The sequence below is a fragment of the Anomaloglossus baeobatrachus genome, chromosome 4, assembly GCF_048569485.1.
Source record: "Anomaloglossus baeobatrachus isolate aAnoBae1 chromosome 4, aAnoBae1.hap1, whole genome shotgun sequence".
NCBI classification, from domain to species: Eukaryota; Metazoa; Chordata; class Amphibia; order Anura; family Aromobatidae; genus Anomaloglossus; species Anomaloglossus baeobatrachus.
Window position 1 is genome coordinate 371,057,011 of NC_134356.1, and position 17,906 is coordinate 371,074,916.

Sequence of the window (17,906 nt, forward strand, 5' to 3'; positions counted from 1 at the left end):
AGACCGTGCTCCATCCACTGCCACTGGGGTATCTGCTGGATATGGAGCTGAGTATCGTCAGGGACATGGCCCTGCTACGTCAAGGTACTCTGTGTCCCCGTACAGACCGCGCGCAGACACACCGCAGCATTGCTGGGTGTGTTAGTGCGCTGGGGACAACAGCGCTGCGCGCTTGTGCCACTACTCACTACAGCTTTGCTGAGTTAGTTAATGTATTGGGGACTGCCGCGCCGGCCGCTGCTGTCAGTTTTACACTGCGGCGCGGCTGGGATTTGTAGTGCGCCGGGGACTTCCGCGCTGGCCGTGCCTCTGGACGGCCGCGCTTATTACTCGAGTCCCCGGCTTTTACGGCCTAGTCTCGTGGCTTTCCCGCCCCCAGGCCTGCCAGTCAGGGGAGGGGCGGGACGCTGTGCCGGACGTCAGCGCCGAGGGCTGGAGTCTGCTTGCATACTCCAGCACACTCACTGAACACAGTGGGACGCCAGTTTCCCGCACTTTGTCTGAGGCACGCCCACGGTACGCCCCTCTTCACAGGACGCCGGCAGCCATTCCTGTGTGCAGTCGGAACTGGAGAGGGGAGACAAGCTCTGAGGGACCCAGACACGGGATTCTGGCGACCACACACCCGCTTTTCAGCGGGCGGTAAGCAGCACCTGAAGTGCTGACCCCACTAGCGCCGAAGTGTTCATTTGTACTTTTATGCTTGTATTCTATACATTGCACTGTACGGTCGCTATTCTTGGCTATATACCCTCCTAGATTGCTCAGAGGACAGCATGTCGTCCGCAAAAAGCAAGGGTGCCAAGGCACAGGCTTTCTATGCTGCTTGTACTGCTTGTGAGGCTGTTCTTCCGGCAGGTTCCACTGATCCCCATTGTGTGCAATGTTCGGCCCCTGTGGCACTTGCTCAGCCGGGGTCTCTGCTAGAGGTGACCCAGGGAGCGGAGTTTGCAGTTTTTGCTGATAGATTGTCTGTGACTATGACTAAAATTCTAGAGACCGGTACCTCAGACCATGGGCACTGTTGAATCATTGCCCCCTGGTCCCCCTCAGTTGGATCAACTCCGGGCTCCGGGGATGTCCCATGCATCCCAGGGTGAAGGCTCTGACACGGACGACAGTCCCAGACGGCCTAAGCGAGCTCGCTGGGAACGGCCCTCGTCATCATCACACTGGTCAGGGTCCCAGCAGGAGGACTCTCTGTATGATGAAGCGGAGGTAGCTGATCAGGATTCTGATCCTGAGACCGCTCTCAATCTGGATACACCTGAGGGTGACGCCATAATGAATGATCTTATAGCGTCCATCAATCGAATGTTGGATATTTCTCCCTCACCTCCTCCAGTGGAGGAGTCAGCTTCACAGCAGGAGAAATTTCATTTCAGGTATCCCAAGCGTAAATTGAGTACTTTTCTGGACCACTCTGACTTCAGGCAGGCATTCCAGAAACACCACGCTTATCCAGATAAGCGTTTCTCCAAACGCCTTAAGGATACACGTTATCCCTTCCCTCCTGACGTGGTCAAGGGCTGGACCCAGTGTCCCAAGGTGGATCCTCCAATCTCCAGGCTTGCGGCTAGATCCGTAGTTGCAGTGGAAGATGGGGCTTCACTTAAAGATTCCACTGACAGACAGATGGAGCTCTGGTTGAAATCCATCTATGAAGCTATCGGCGCGTCGTTTGCTCCAGCATTCGCAGCCGTGTGGGCACTCCAAGCTATTTCAGCTGGTCTGATTGACACTGTCACACGTACATCTGTTCCGCAAGTGGCATCCTTAACCTCTCAAATGTCGGCATTTGCGTCTTACGCTATTAATGCTGTCCTGGACTCTACGAGCCGTACGGCAGTGGCGTCCGCCAACTCCGTGGTTTTACACAGAGCCTTGTGGTTAAGGGAATGGAAGGCAGATTCTGCTTCCAAAAAGTGTTTAACCAGTTTGCCATTTTCTGGTGACCGACTGTTTGGTGAGCGATTGGATGAAATCATTAAACAATCCAAGGGTAAGGATTCATCCTTACCTCAGCCCAGACCAAACAAACCCCAACAGAGGAGGGGACAGTCGAGATTTCGGTCCTTTCGAGGCTCGGGCAGGTCCCAATTCTCCTCGTCCAAAAGGTCTCAAAAGGATCAGAGGAGCTCAGATTCTTGGCGGGCTCAGTCACGCCCAAAAAAGACAGCCGGAGGAACCGCTACCAAGGCGGCTTCCTCATGACTTTCGGCCCCCTCTCTCCGCATCCTCGGTCGGTGGCAGGCTCTCCCGCTTTGGCGACATTTGGCTGCCACAGGTCCAAGACCGTTGGGTGAGAGACATTCTGTCTCACGGGTACAGGATAGAGTTCAGTTCTCGTCCTCCGACTCGATTCTTCAGAACGTCTCCGCCTCCCGACCGAGCCGATGCTCTTCTGCAGGCGGTGTGCACTCTAAAGGCAGAAGGAGTGGTGATCCCTGTTCCTCTTCAGCAGCAAGGTCACGGTTTTTACTCCAATTTGTTTGTGGTGCCAAAAAAGGACGGGTCTTTCCGTCCCGTTCTGGACCTAAAACTGCTCAACAAGCACATGAAAACCAGGCGGTTCCGGATGGAATCCCTCTGCTCCGTCATCGCCGCAATGTCTCAAGGAGATTCCTAGCATCAATAGACATCAAGGATGCTTATCTCCACGTGCCGATTGCTCCAGAGCATCAGCGTTTTCTACGCTTCGTTATAGGAGACGAACACCTTCAGCTCGTAGCTCTGCCTTTCGGTCTGGCGACAGCCCCAAGGGTCTTCACCAAGGTCATGGCAGCAGTAGTAGCAGTCCTGCACTCTCAGGGACACTCTGGGATCCCTTACTTTGACGATCTGCTGGTCAAGGCGCCCTCTCAAGAGGCATGCCAACACAGCCTGAACGTTGCGCTGGAGACTCTCCAGAGTTTCGGGTGGATCATCAACTTTTCAAAGTCAAATCTGACCCCGGCCCAATCGCTGACATATCTTGGCATGGAGTTTCATACTCTATCAGCGATAGTGAAGCTTCCGCTGGACAAACAACGTTCACTACAGATAGGGGTGCAATCTCTCATTCAAGGCCAGTTGCACCCCTTGAGGCGCCTCATGCACTTCCTAGGGAAGATGGTAGCAACAATGGAGGCAGTCCCTTTCGCGCAGTTTCATCTGCGTCCACTACAATGGGACATTCTCCGCCAATGGGACGGGAGGTCGACGTCCTTCGACAGGAACGTCTCCCTTTCTCAGGCGGCCAAGGATTCTCTTCGGTGGTGGCTGCTGCCCAACTCATTGTTGAAACGGAAATCCTTTCTACCCCCATCCTGGGCGGTGGTCACGACGGACGCGAGTCTGTCAGGGTGGGGAGCAGTTTTTCTCCACCACAGGGCTCAAGGTACGTGGACTCAGCAAGAGTCCACCCTTCAGATCAATGTTCTGGAGATCAGGGCAGTGTATCTTGCCCTACAGGCCTTCTGGCAGTGGCTGGAAGGCAAGCAGATCCGAATTCAGTCGGACAACTCCACAGCGGTGGCATACATCAACCACCAAGGCGGAACACGCAGTCGACAAGCCTTCCAGGAAGTCCGGCGGATTCTGAGGTGGGTGGAAGACACGGCCTCCACCATATCCACAGTTCACATCCCGGGCGTAGAAAACTGGGAAGCAGACTTCCCCAGTCGCCAGGGCATGGACGCAGGGGAATGGTCTCTTCACCCGGACGTGTTTCAGGAGATCTGTTGCCGCTGGGGGATGCCGGACGTCGACCTAATGGCGTCCCGGCACAACAACAAGGTCACGGCATTCATGGCACGATCTCACGATCACAGAGCTCTGGCGGCAGACGCCTTAGTTCAAGATTGGTCGCAGTTTCAACTCCCTTATGTGTTCCCACCTCTGGCGCTGTTGCCCAGAGTGATGCGCAAGATCAGGTCACACTGCCGCCACGCCATTCTCGTCGCTCCAGACTGGCCGAGGAGGTCGTGGTACCCGGATCTGTGGCACCTCACGGTGGGCCAACCGTGGGCACTGCCAGACTGTCCAGACTTGCTGTCTCAAGGGCCGTTTTTCCATCTGAATTCTGCGGCCCTCAACCTGACTGTGTGGCCATTGAGTCCTGGATCCTAGCGTCTTCAGGGTTGTCTCAAGAGGTCATTGCCACTATGAGACAGGCCAGGAAACCAACGTCTGCCAAGATCTACCACAGGACGTGGAAGATATTCCTTTCTTGGTGCTCTGATCAGGGATTTTCTCCCTGGCCATTTGCATTGCCCACGTTTCTTTCCTTTCTTCAATCAGGATTGGAAAAAGGTTTGTCGCTCGGCTCCCTTAAGGGACAAGTCTCAGCGCTCTCTGTGTTTTTTCAGAAGCGTCTTGCCAGGCTTTCTCAGGTACGCACGTTCCTGCAAGGGGTTTGTCACATTGTTCCTCCTTACAGGCGGCCGTTAGAACCCTGGGATCTGAACAGGGTTCTGCTGGCCCTTCAGAAGGCACCCTTTGAACCTTTGAAAGATGTTTCTCTTTCTCGCCTTTCGCAGAAAGTGGTCTTCCTAGTAGCAGTCACCTCACCTCGGAGAGTGTCTGAGCTAGCAGCGCTGTCATGCAAAGCCCCTTTCCTGGTGTTTCACCAGGACAAGGTGGTGCTGCGCCCGGTTCCGGAATTCCTTCCTAAGGTGGTATCCACCTTTCATCTCAATCAGGATATCTCCTTGCCTTCTTTTTGTCCTCATCCAGTTCATCAATGTGAAAGGGATTTGCATTTGTTAGATCTGGTGAGAGCACTCAGAATCTACATTTCCCGTACGGCGCTTCTGCGCCGCTCGGATGCACTCTTTGTCCTTGTCGCTGGTCAGCGTAAGGGGTTATAGGCTTCCAAATCCACCCTGGCTCGGTGGATCAAGGAACCAATTCTTGAAGCCTACCGTTCTTCTGGGCTTCCGGTTCCCTCAGGGCTAAAGGCCCATTCTACCAGAGCCGTCGGTGCGTCCTGGGCTTTACGGCACCAGGCGACGGCTCAGCAGGTGTGCCAGGTGGCTACCTGGTCGAGCCTGCACACTTTCACCAAACACTATCAGGTGCATGCCTATGCTTCGGCGGATGCCAGCCTAGGTAGACGAGTCCTTCAGGCGGCGGTTGCCCACCTGTAGGAACGGGCCGTTTTACGGCTCTATTATGAGGTATTATTTTACCCACCCAGGGACTGCTTTTGGACGTCCCAATTGTCTGGGTCTCCCAATGGAGCGACAAAGAAGAAGGGAATTTTGTTTACTTACCGTAAATTCCTTTTCTTCTAGCTCCAATTGGGAGACCCAGCACCCGCCCTGTTGTTTTTTCGGGTACACATGTTGTTCATGTTGAATGGTTTCAGTTCTCCGAGGTTCTTCGGATTGAAGTTACTTTAAACCAATTTATTTGCTTTCCTCCTTCTTGCTTTTGCACTAAAACTGAGGAACCCGTGATGCACGGGGGGTGTATAGGCAGAAGGGGAGGGGCTTTACACTTTTGGTGTAGTGCTTTGTGTGGCCTCCGGAGGCATGAGCTGTACACCCAATTGTCTGGGTCTCCCAATTGGAGCTAGAAGAAAAGGAATTTACGTAAAGTAAACATAATTCCCTTCTTTTAAGCTACTTTTATAAGCTCAGTGACCTTAGCTTTATCTATTTCGGCTCTGGTCAACAGCTCTGTCATTGACACTTCCATTATGAATTGACTTAGTGGTGCTGAAGTAAATCATGTTAAGTAAGTATCTTTTAATTTCATTTATTTTTACAGTTTTAGCAGGTAATGTATCTTCAGAAGGGGAAGATCATGATGAAAAAGAAGATACTGAAAAGGAAATTGTTGAGAAAGATGATGACGACGATGTGGATCCGGAACTTAACACAGATCCAACATGGATAGAGTCCCCAAAAACAAATGGCCATTTGGAAAATGGACCATTCTCACTGGACCAGCCGTTAGATGATGACGATGAAGAAGAGGAAGACTGTCCCAATCAAGATGACTTTAATCTAGATGAGTCAAATGCTGAAAGTGATTATACATACAGTAGCTCTTATGAACAGTTTAACAGTGAATTGCCAAATGGACAACATAAGAATACGGAGTTACAGTTCTCCGACTTTTCAGCAGCGATGTTTTCTGATCCCTTAGAGTCTGTAGAATCTGGCTTGGCTGCTTCTGAAGATTCAACTGTTATAGACAGGGATGGAAGTAGCCCTTGCCAAGACAGAAGTAGGACGGTTTCAGCATCAAGTACTGGAGATATGCCAAAAAGTAAGTTTCTTCTCCTATGTATTAGCTCCATCAAAGCTATCCATGCAGCTCAATGTGTTATCTTGTTGGATCTAGTATATTGATTATTTTATAGCTCACAAACATTTATTGTGTCTGATCAGATTCAAGTAATATGATTTAAGCTAAACTAAAAGTGCGAACATTGCTAAATTGGCACTGCTGCAGAAGATGAGTATCAATTGTTTTTATTTTATATTGGACTCTAAGGTCGTGTACAACCCCTTTTTAAAGGTTTTCTCTGCTACACATTCTTCATTCGAAGTGAAGCCAACCTATCGATCAACTGATTGATGTGGGCCATATACAGATGATCATACTGTTCGTCAATTTAGTAAATCACTTATTAAGATGAATGGGCAATCCTATAGCCAGGTAGAAGCCTCCAGAGCAAATGCCGCTGTCAATAGATGTCTGTGTAGCCTTGTAGTACATATTAGTGACTTTTTTTGGATTATACAACTGGATTTGTGACTGATAGAACAGTTTGAGTTAAATCATGCCTTCACATGCATTATTGTAGATGTTCTAAAAGTGAATTCACAACTAATGTCTCCCAGTAATGCTCAGCAACGTTCTATACGCTGTATCTTATTCAGACCTTCTGACTACCACCTGGATGAGATTGTGTAATGCAATACCTCCAGGTGCTATACAGTCTGGCTATTATATGGACTTACTCTGCTTTATCCAGTTCACCTCAATGATAGTCACCTCATTTCATAAAGACAAATATTACCTGTATTATAAAATGAAAAAAAATCAAACGCTTCTGCTTTCAGTATAGCCAGGTTGGATAGGGTGTACAGGATTAGAAAAACATGGCTGCTTTCTTTCAGAAACAGCCCCACCCTAGATGGGTTGTGTCTGGCTTTGCAATTCATAGCCATTGAAGTAAATTAATCTGAGGTCCCATACTATACACAACCTATGGTCAAAGGTGGTGCTGTTTCTGATACAAAGCCGCCATGTTTCTAATCCTAGATAATTCCATTAAGTTACCTGTTGGCTAGAAATGTCTAAAGGCCACGTCTCACTAAGCAACATCGCTAGCAACATCGCTGCTGAGGCACTACTTTTGTGACGCAACAGCAATGTTGCTAGCGATGTTGCTGTGTGTGATATCCAGCAACAACCTGGCCCCTGCTGTGAGGTCGCTGGTTGTTGCTGAATGTCCTGGACCATTTTTTAGTTGTTGCTCTCCCGCTGTGAAGCAAACATCGCTGTGTATGACAGCGAGAGAGCAACAACTGAATGTGCAGTGAGCCGGCTTCTGCGGATGCTGGTAACCAAGGTAAATATCGGGTAACCAAGAAGCCCTTTCCTTGGCTACCCGATATTTACCTTCGTTACCAGCGTCCGCCGCTCTCGCGCTGTCAGTGCCGGCTCCCTGCACACATAGCCAGACTACATATCTTGTAATTAACCCGATGTGTACTCTGGCTAGCAGTGCAGGGAGCCAGCGCTAAGCGGTGTGCGCTGGTAACCAAGGTAAATATCGGGTTGGTTACCCGATATTTACCTTAGTTACCAAGCGCAGCATCACTTCCACGCTGGGGGCTGGTCACTGGTTGCTGGTGAGATCTGCCTGTGTGACAGCTCACCAGCAACCCGTGTAGCGACGCTCCAGCGATCCCTGCCAGGTCAGGTTGCTGGTGGGATCGCTGGAGCGTCACTTAGTGTGACGGTACCTTAAGGCAATGCCTTGGCCAGGCAGCCAGCTCCCTCTATCCTGGTGGAAGTTGTTCCTGCACTTTGTACAGTTACATATGTCTTTTTGGCCATTTATTTTTATTCACTGGTATAGCGCCATTAATTCCACAGCTCATTACAGACATCATCATGAATGTTACATTATAGCAGCAAAGCCCATACCAATACAGTTAATGCCTATTTTCACCACTCTAGGAACTGCTTTACCTCGGTACTTGTACAGAGCATCATACAGGGTGGGGGGAGAAGGGAAACTTGGGAATGAAGTCATGTGATCTAAATTAAGGTATAATGTCCTATTGTTCATATTTGGAAACCCATTACATTTCCATTATGCAAGTATCGAGTATGATCATCACTGTTATTTGTATAAGGTTTAATATGTGGCGCTTTACTTCGTAAGTAGACATTTTGGTGGCTATATGATGATGTCCTCCTCTGGCTTAAAGTAGCCCATCCCATGAGCCCCAAGCTCAAGCAGATCTTGGGCTATATGAGGTTTTAATCTGTTTACTTTTTTGTTAGCTAGTTAGTGTATTCCATCATCTGCAACTGCTTGGAAATGGAAAATTGTATCCTCTGTTCTTTCCTGGTTGCAAAAAACCACAGCCAAGTCTATGACACTAAATGAACCCAAAGCTAGCTGATTGCTGCATTGCCTTTGTGATCTTAGTCAGTGTAAAATAATTTACAGGTTATTCACACAATGTAAATATTTTTTTTACAAAGCTCCGTAATTGCATTACTATTGTACATTTTCACCTCTTTCTGGATCTCAATAGGTGGTTCTATTCTTATAATAAACCAAAGACAAATAAGTCAGCTCACTCTTCCACTTTCATAGTTGGACTCCGACAATAAGATCACTGCCTCTTCCGAAAATGTTCTGGACGATGGTTAATGAACAAGGTTTCTGGAGCAACAGCATGCTAGTCCTCTCTGCCATTACTTCCATTACTGTTGTGAAGGATATTGTCACGGGGCGGTGCTAAGATGCAGTGAGAGCCACCAGTGCTGCCCCACAGCTTCTTGCACCGCCCTCAAACTAAGCGGCATCAGGGGGGCAGTGCTGTTATCGCTCATTGCTTTTTGGACCGTCCTCAAATGAATTGTCATAAGTAGCGGTGCTAGAAGTAGTGAGTTACACTAAAGCTGCCCCCTGATAACTCTGTTTGAGGGCGGTCTGTGGGGTGGCGCTGATGTCACTTCATCTAGGACTGCCCCGTGACATCTTTTACGCAAGCAACAGAAGGCGGCAGCAGCCTTCCAGCGCTCCACTAACCTCTGCCACAGCGCCTATCATCCAGGATCCAGAACATCCTCAGAGGACTGCAATGGAAGAAACTGATGTAAAGCTGAGGACAAAAGAATGCAAAATAGGGTCGTATCAGGTATTAAAGTGCAGTGTGCACAAAATAACACTCCCCTATTGGGGTTGTGAAAGTCACAACCCCTATGAAAGCTTGAAATATTGGCAGCAGCCCCACGTGGTTTAACCCCTTAACGACCTTGGACGTACTGAGTACGTCATGGTGACATGGTGCTAAACGACCCATGACGTACTCAGTACGTCATGGCGAAATCGCGGTCCCGGAGCCCCGGGGAGTGAAATTTATTTACTTAAACGGTAGATTCGGGAAGGAGGGGACCTCTGCCTGACCTCAGGAGGGGTGGTGCCTCCTCCCCGAACCTACAGAGGCTGTGATTGGCTGACGAACGCCGCTCAGCCAATTACAGCCACTGTAATGTTCCAGCCATTGAAAATGGCTGGAACATTGAAATCCAGCCCTGATCAGTGCTGCTGTAGCACTGGCCATTGGCTGGAGCTGGGTGATCGATGCTTCACCCGCCCCCAGCTCTGATTGGAGAGACCGGTCTTGTGACCGCTCTCTCCAATCAATGTGGATCTGCGGCCTGTGATCGTCCCTAGAAGCCGAGGAGAGCGGTAAGTTGTTGTCCCCGCCGCCCGCCCCTGTCCCCGATCGCCCCGCCGCTCGCCCCTGTCCCCGATCGCCCCGCCGCTCGCCCCTGTCCCCGATCGCCCCGCCGCTCGCCCCTGTCCCCGATCGCCCCGCCGCTGCTCCCGCTTCACCGCTGTCCCCGCCGCTGCTCCCGCTTCACCGCCGCTGTCTCCGATCGCCCCGCCGCTGCTGCCGCTTCACCGCTGTCCCCGCCGCCATGCTCCCTATGCACCGCTGTCCCCGCCGCCATGCTCCCGCTGCACCGCTGTCCCCGCCGCCATGCTCCCGCTGCACCGCTGTCTCCGCCGCCATGCTCCCGCTCCACCGCTCTCCCCGCCGCCGCTCCCGATCCACCGCCGTCCCCGCCGCCATGCTCCCGCTGCACCGCTGTCTCCGCCGCCATGCTCCCGCTGCACCGCTGTCCCCGCCGCCGCTCCCGATCCACCGCCGTCCCCGCCGCCATGCTCCCGCTGCACCGCTGTCTCCGCCGCCATGCTCCCGCTGCACCGCTGTCCCCGCCGCCGCTCCCGATCCACCGCCGTCCCCGCCGCCATGCTCCCGCTGCACCGCTGTCTCCGCCGCCATGCTCCCGCTCCACCGCTGTCCCCGCCGCCGCTCCCGATCCACCGCCGTCCCCGCCGCCATGCTCCCGCTGCACCGCTGTCTCCGCCGCCATGCTCCCGCTGCACCGCTGTCCCCGCCGCCGCTCCCGATCCACCGCCGTCCCCGCCGCCATGCTCCCGCTGCACCGCTGTCTCCGCCGCCATGCTCCCGCTGCACCGCTGTCCCCGCCGCCGCTCCCGATCCACCGCCGTCCCTGCCGCCATGCTCCCGCTGCACCGCTGTCTCCGCCGCCATGCTCCCGCTCCACCGCTGTCCCCGCCGCCGCTCCCGATCCACCGCCGTCCCCGCCGCCATGCTCCCGCTGCACCGCTGTCTCCGCCGCCATGCTCCCGCTGCACCGCTGTCCCCGCCGCCGCTCCCGATCCACCGCCGTCCCCGCCGCCATGCTCCCGCTGCACCGCTGTCTCCGCCGCCATGCTCCCGCTGCACCGCTGTCCCCGCCGCCGCTCCCGATCCACCGCCGTCCCCGCCGCCATGCTCCCGCTGCACCGCTGTCTCCGCCGCCATGCTCCCGCTCCACCGCTGTCCCCGCCGCCGCTCCCGATCCACCGCCGTCCCCACCGCCATGCTCCCGCTGCACCGCTGTCTCCGCCGCCATGCTCCCGCTCCACCGCTGTCCCCGCCGCCGCTCCCGATCCACCGCCGTCCCCGCCGCCATGCTCCCGCTGCACCGCTGTCTCCGCCGCCATGCTCCCGCTGCACCGCTGTCCCCGCCGCCGCTCCCGATCCACCGCCGTCCCCGCCGCCATGCTCCCGCTGCACCGCTGTCTCCGCCGCCATGCTCCCGCTGCACCGCTGTCCCCGCCGCCGCTCCCGATCCACCGCCGTCCCCGCCGCCATGCTCCCGCTGCACCGCTGTCTCCGCCGCCATGCTCCCGCTCCACCGCTGTCCCCGCCGCCGCTCCCGATCCACCGCCGTCCCCGCCGCCATGCTCCCGCTGCACCGCTGTCTCCGCCGCCATGCTCCCGCTGCACCGCTGTCCCCGCCGCCGCTCCCGATCCACCGCCGTCCCCGCCGCCATGCTCCCGCTGCACCGCTGTCTCCGCCGCCATGCTCCCGCTGCACCGCTGTCCCCGCCGCCGCTCCCGATCCACCGCCGTCCCCGCCGCCATGCTCCCGCTGCACCGCTGTCTCCGCCGCCATGCTCCCGCTCCACCGCTGTCCCCGCCGCCGCTCCCGATCCACCGCCGTCCCCGCCGCCATGCTCCCGCTGCACCGCTGTCTCCGCCGCCATGCTCCCGCTCCACCGCTGTCCCCGCCGCCGCTCCCGATCCACCGCCGTCCCCGCCGCCATGCTCGCCACTGTCCCCGCCGCCGTCGCACCCACCTTTTTCAGCCGCTGCTGCCCCCGATCGGCGGCGGCCGCCGCCGCCTCCTTCATCGGCTGCCCCTTCTCCATCGCCACACCACCTATCCCTCCATGTGCTGCAAGCCACCCTCCCCCCACGTGGGGGGAGGGTGGCTGGCTTGCAGCACATGTGGGGGGAGGGTGGCTGGCTTGCAGCACATGTGGGGGGAGGGTGGCTGGCTTGCAGCACATGTGGGGGGGAGGGTGGCTGGCTTGCAGCACATGTGGGGGGAGGGTGGCTGGCTTGCAGCACATGTGGGGGGAGGGTGGCTGGCTTGCAGCACATGTGCTGCAAGCCACCCTCCCCCTACATGTGCTGCAAGCCAGCCACCCTCCCCCTACATGTGCTGCAAGCCCCCCTCCCTCCCCCTACATGTGCTGCAAGCCCCCCTCCCTCCCCCTACATGTGCTGCAAGCCCCCCTCCCTTCCCCTACATGTGCCATCTCTCTCTCGCATCAGACTCTGCCCCCCTCCCCGATCTGCTGCCTGCTCTCTCCCATTTTCCATCTACTGCCCCCTCTCACCCTCCTCGATCTGTTGCCTCCTTCATCTGCTGCCTCTTCTGTCTGCTGTGATCCTGCTGCCTAGATCCATCCTGTAAGGTAGGTATCCCCATCTCACCCCCCCCATCCTCTGCCGCTCCTCCATCCGCTGCGCCATTTCCCATCCATCCGCTGCGCCATTTCCCATCATCCATCCGCTGCGCCCTTTCCCATCCTCTGCCGCTCCTCCATCCGCTGCGCCATTTCCCATCCATCCGCTGCGCCATTTCCCATCATCCATCCGCTGCGCCCTTTCCCATCCTCTGCCGCTCCTCCATCCGCTGCGCCATTTCCCATCCATCCGCTGCGCCATTTCCCATCATCCATCCGCTGCGCCCTTTCCCATCCTCTGCCGCTCCTCCATCCGCTGCGCCCTTTCCCATCTTCCATCCGCTGCGCCCTTTCTCATCTGCCGCCCCGCCCTCTCGCATCGCATTATCCAGCGCAGTTGCTCGCTTCCAGACTGCAGTGGATGATGCGATGCGAGACTCGTGCATTGCTCTCACGTTTGGCACTGGTCTTAGTGGCAGGCGCTCTTTTTTTTTTTTTTTTTTTTTTTTACTGATGTCTGTATTTTTTATTTCGCCAAACTAATTTTTTTTGTATGGGGGGGGTCTAGTTTCCAAAATGGGATCACATGTGGGGGAGCTCCATTGTTTAGGCACCTCAGGAGGTCTCCAAAAGAAACATGGCGTCTGCTAATAATTCCAATCAATTTTACTGTGAAATGGCGCTCCTTCTCTTCTGAGCCCCGCCGTACGCCCAAACAATTGATTTCCACCACATATGAGGTATCGTCGTACTCAGGAGAAATTGCACAATACATTTTATGGTGCATTTTTTTCTGATACCCTTGTGGAAAAAAAAGCTACCTGTTTGAAAAAACAATTTTGTGGTAAAAAAAAGAATAAAATATTTTCACGGCTGAACATTACAAACGTTTGTGAAGCCTCCAGGGGTTCAAAGTGCTCACTAAACAGCTAGATAAATTCCATGAGGGGTCTAGTTTCCAAAATGGGGTCAATTGTGGGGGAGCTCCATTGTTTAGGCACTTCAGGGGGTCTCCAAATGAAACATGGCGTCCGCTAATAATTCCAACCAATTTTGCTGTGAAATGGCGCTCCTTGCCTTCCGAGTCCTGCCGTGCGCCCAAACATTTGATTTCCACCACATATGGGGTATCTGCGTACTCAGGAGAAAATGCACCATAAATTTTATGGTGCATTTTTTCCTGATACCCTTGTGATAAAAAAAGCTACCTGGTTGAAGCAACAGTTTTGTGGTAAAAAAATTTTTTTTTCTTTTCACGGCTCAACGTTATAAACTTCTGTGAAGCCCCCAGGGGTTCAAAGTGCACATCAAACATCTAGAAAAAATATTTGACGGCTCTAGTTTCCAAAATGGGGTCATTTGTGGGGGAGCTCCATTGTTTAGGCACCTCGGGGAGTCTTCAAACCCGACATGGCGTCCGCTAATGAGTGCAGCTAATTTTGCACTCAAAAATTCAAATGGCGCTCCTTGCCTTCCGAGTCCTGCTGTGTGCCCAAACATTTGATTACCACCACATATGGGGTATCTGCGTACTCAGGAGAAAATGCACGATACATTTTATGATGCATTTTTCCTGATACCCTTGTGAAAATACTAATTTTTATGGCTAAAGTAACATTTTTGTGTTAAAAAAGTAAAATTTTCATTTTTTCGTCTACATTGCTTTGGTTGCTGTGAAGCTCCTAAAGGGTTAATAAACTTCTTGGATGTGGTTTTGAGCAGAGTGAGGGGTGCAGATTTTAGAATTGGGTCACTTTTGGGTATTTTCTGTCGCCTAGGTTTCTCAAATCACTCCAAATGTGATGTGGTACCTAAACAATTTTTTTTTGTAAATTTTGTTGGAAAAATGAGAAATTGGTGATGAACTTTGAACCCTTCTAACTTCCTAACGGAAATTTTTTTTTTTTTCAAAAATTGCGCTGGTGTAAAGTAGACATGTGGGAAATGTTATTTAGTAACTTTTTTGTGTGACATATCTCTCAGATTTATGGGCATAAAATTTCAAATTTTGAAAATTGCAAAATTTTCAAAATTTTCGCTAAATTTTTCCGAAATTTTCACAAATAAACGCAAAACATATCGGCCTAAATTTACCACTGACATGAAGTACAATATGTCACGAAAACACAATCTCAGAATCGCCAGGATCCGTTGAAGTGTTCCAGAGTTATAACCTGTCAAAGTGACACTGGTCAGAATTGCAAAAAATGGCCGGGTCTTTAAGGTGAAAACAGGCTGGGGGCTGAAGGGGTTAAACTTCAGTGCTGGAGAGGAGGAATGGGGTTAATGCCGTGCTGCTGCCGAATGAATAAACTGTTGATTATTAAAATATTCTTCTTTTATTTCATAGGTCTACGCGTTTCAGGGATCAAGTCCCCTTCTTCAGGACAAAGGAAGAAAAATCAACAATACATGGACATCAATTAGATGACACGTCTAATAGGATCGCTTACTACATGTTCCAAAAAATCGGCGGGCAAACAACTGCCCCTATGACACAGCATTATTTTACAATAAAAAATTCTTTATAATTTTAGTCTTACATATTGTTGAAAAACATGTAACAGAAAAAAAAAAATTAATAAACTTAAAAAAATAATAAAACTAAATAAAAATTTGAGAAGCGAAAAAGAGGGAAGGATAAAATAAAAAATGGGGGAGTTGAACCCTGGTATCTTTTTCTGTTACTTGTTTTTCAACAATACTAAAGATAAGTATATAATAAGACTAAAAGTATAAAGTATTTCTTATTGTAAAATAATGCTGTATCATAGGGGCAGTTATTTGGCCACCGATTTTTTTTAACATGTAGTAGGCCGTCCTTCTATTAGACACATGTATATATACGTGTCATTTTATGGATGTCCATCTATTGTTGATTTTTCTTCTTTTGTGTTGAAGAAGGGGACTTGATCCCTGAAACGCGTAGACCTATTAAATGAATATTTTAATAATCAACAGTTTATTCAATCGGCAACAGCACAGCATTAACCCTGTTCCTCCTTTCCACCACTAAAATGGAAGAAACTGGTTAGTTACTGCAGCACCACCAGGGATTAGCTAAATAGGGAGACGTGTAGGGAATTCTATAATAAAGATAATTACAAAAGTGGTTAGAAGATAAGGATAGATAGAAAATACATTTTAGGCGTCGGACCACCTCTTTAAGGCCTAAGCCACACGGCGAGAAAAATGGTGCGAGTGGAGTGCGATAAAACATCGCATTCCACTCGGACCAATATTAGCCTAGGTATCAGCGCACATGAGCAATTATTTTCTCAGCCCTAATCGGACCGAGAAAACAATCGCAGCATGCTGTGACTGTAATGTGAGACGCTTTCCCTCGCACCCATTCAAGTGTATGGGGCGAGAGAAAAATTGCACTGCACTCGCGGTACACCGGTGTACCGTGCGTGCAGAGCGAGAATGGCAATAGCCGGCTACGGAGGAGAGAGGAAGAGAAATCCCTCCCTCCCCTCCGTAGCACTGGCCCGTCCCTCCTCAGAGCCGGCCCGCCCCCCTCAGCTGAGGTCCGCTCGCACAGTCGGACCTCAGTCGCAGGAATACTAGTGTGACACTCAGCTCTGCTGTACTGCCAGCATGAACCGAGTGTCATGCGAGCATCGCACTAGTGCCCTGTGTATCCCCGACCTAAGGGAAAAAATCTGGGCAGGAATAACCCTTTAGTGGGAACTTGTTATACCCACAAACGCTATCAACCTGCAGATATGGGGTTAATCTACAATTCATTTCTAAAGCTGCTCTGCCACCCTACTGAAAGCACAACTACCAGGAGGAAATTTAGTTCTCCCCTTCAGCCTCCAGCTTTCAGTCATAGAGTAATGCCAGGGCGGCTTCAGTCACCACTCAGTACATAGTAAACGGCAGCTGTAAGTACGCCCCTTGCACATTGACGGACAGCATTTCCCCACCGTATCATTGCAGTCAGCTGTCAGTCCGAATCCATGTGTGTGCTTACAGTCGCTGCTCACAGAGTACCGAGTGGTGACCAAAGTTGCACAAGCACGCCTCTGCTATTGAAAGTCACAGGCTGCCAGGAGGAATAAAGTTGCCTCCTGGTAGCCAGTCTGTCATTGAGGTGGCCATGCAGCTTTAGAACGCTATTACCCTGCAGATTAACCCTATATCTGCAGTTAATAGTGTGAGTAAATTACAGCTTCCCTTGAAGAAAAATTACAGGTTCCCTTGAACAAAAATAGCGCTCTGCAAAGCCATTTATCTTTTTTAATATTGATAAAAGGATTATGTATGTACTACACATAAGGCACTTTAAGAAAAAAAAAAGCCAGATCTATAAAAGTTTGTATTGGAAAATTACACATTTAAACAACATCTATGTGAACCAAAAGCAAAACCTTTATTTTAGTTAATTCAGTCAGTGACTTTGATTTTCTCTTGATCCATAAATTATACTGGTGCGACTCCCCATTTTGTTACAAGTGAGAAGACTGGAAGTGAATGCTAAGGGCTCACTCACACATCCTTCTTTTTGCCGGTTTCGCGGATCCGGCGCGCTCCCGTACAGTGAATACAGTACAATGACAGCGCTGTAACTTCCGGGTCACATGCGCCGGTCACATGACAGCACGTGACTGGCGCTTGTTGCGCGGTCATTGTACTGTATTCACTGTACGGGAGTGCGCCGGATCCGCGAAACCGGCAAAAAGAAGGATGTGTGAAACTGGCCTAAACCATCAGCCGCCAGTTCAGTTGGTTGCTGCAAACTCACTTAATGAGGTTAGTTTGTTCTGCTTCCATGAGAGGGGCTTCATGTTTATCAGCTCGCTACTATTCGAATTTTACAAGAAGTGTATTTGGACCTGTCTGCATCTAACAAACATGGAAAAGTAGCCTCTGGATTCCCAAACCAGGTAATCATGTTTATATTGGGACACAGTAAGGACTCGCAGGTCTGTGTTTTTTCACATTCATGTGCTGTCAATGATTTTCACTGATGTGTTTTCATGTGTCATTTTTATTTTTTTCTCACAAATAGTAGGTATAAAGAAATTGGATAAATCCTACTTTGGTTTGATTTATGGACCAAACTGGGAAAAAAAGTGATCTGTGAATTCTCCGTAAGGTTATGTGCACATGATGTGTTTTACAGGTGCATTCCTCCTGGATCTAGCCTAAAAAAAGCACAGCAAAACTGCTGTGTAATAACGACGTTGCTGTGCATATGTTCAAATTCTTGATACTTCTTTTAAAGCACTACTAAAACTTTTTTATTTCACCTCTGGAAAGGTATCCCTGCCCCTTGTAAAATACTTACTAGCTGCCGTCTTCGGCTCTTCCCACTACCACTTTGGTCCTGCTCTGCCATCTTGTAACCACAGCTCCTGACTGACTGGAAGTGAGAGCTAAT

At 51.2% G+C, this 17,906-nt stretch overlaps 1 protein-coding gene across 1 annotated transcript in view; it reads left to right on the forward strand.

Moving 5' to 3' along the window:
• SRPK2 (SRSF protein kinase 2) overlaps positions 1–17,906 on the forward strand; it is a 157,744-nt gene that overhangs the window by 99,101 nt on the left and 40,737 nt on the right. The window contains exon 9 of the mRNA XM_075343479.1: positions 5,755–6,258. Within this exon, the coding sequence (XP_075199594.1) occupies positions 5,755–6,258 (504 nt within the window). The remainder of the gene's footprint in view (positions 1–5,754; positions 6,259–17,906) is intronic.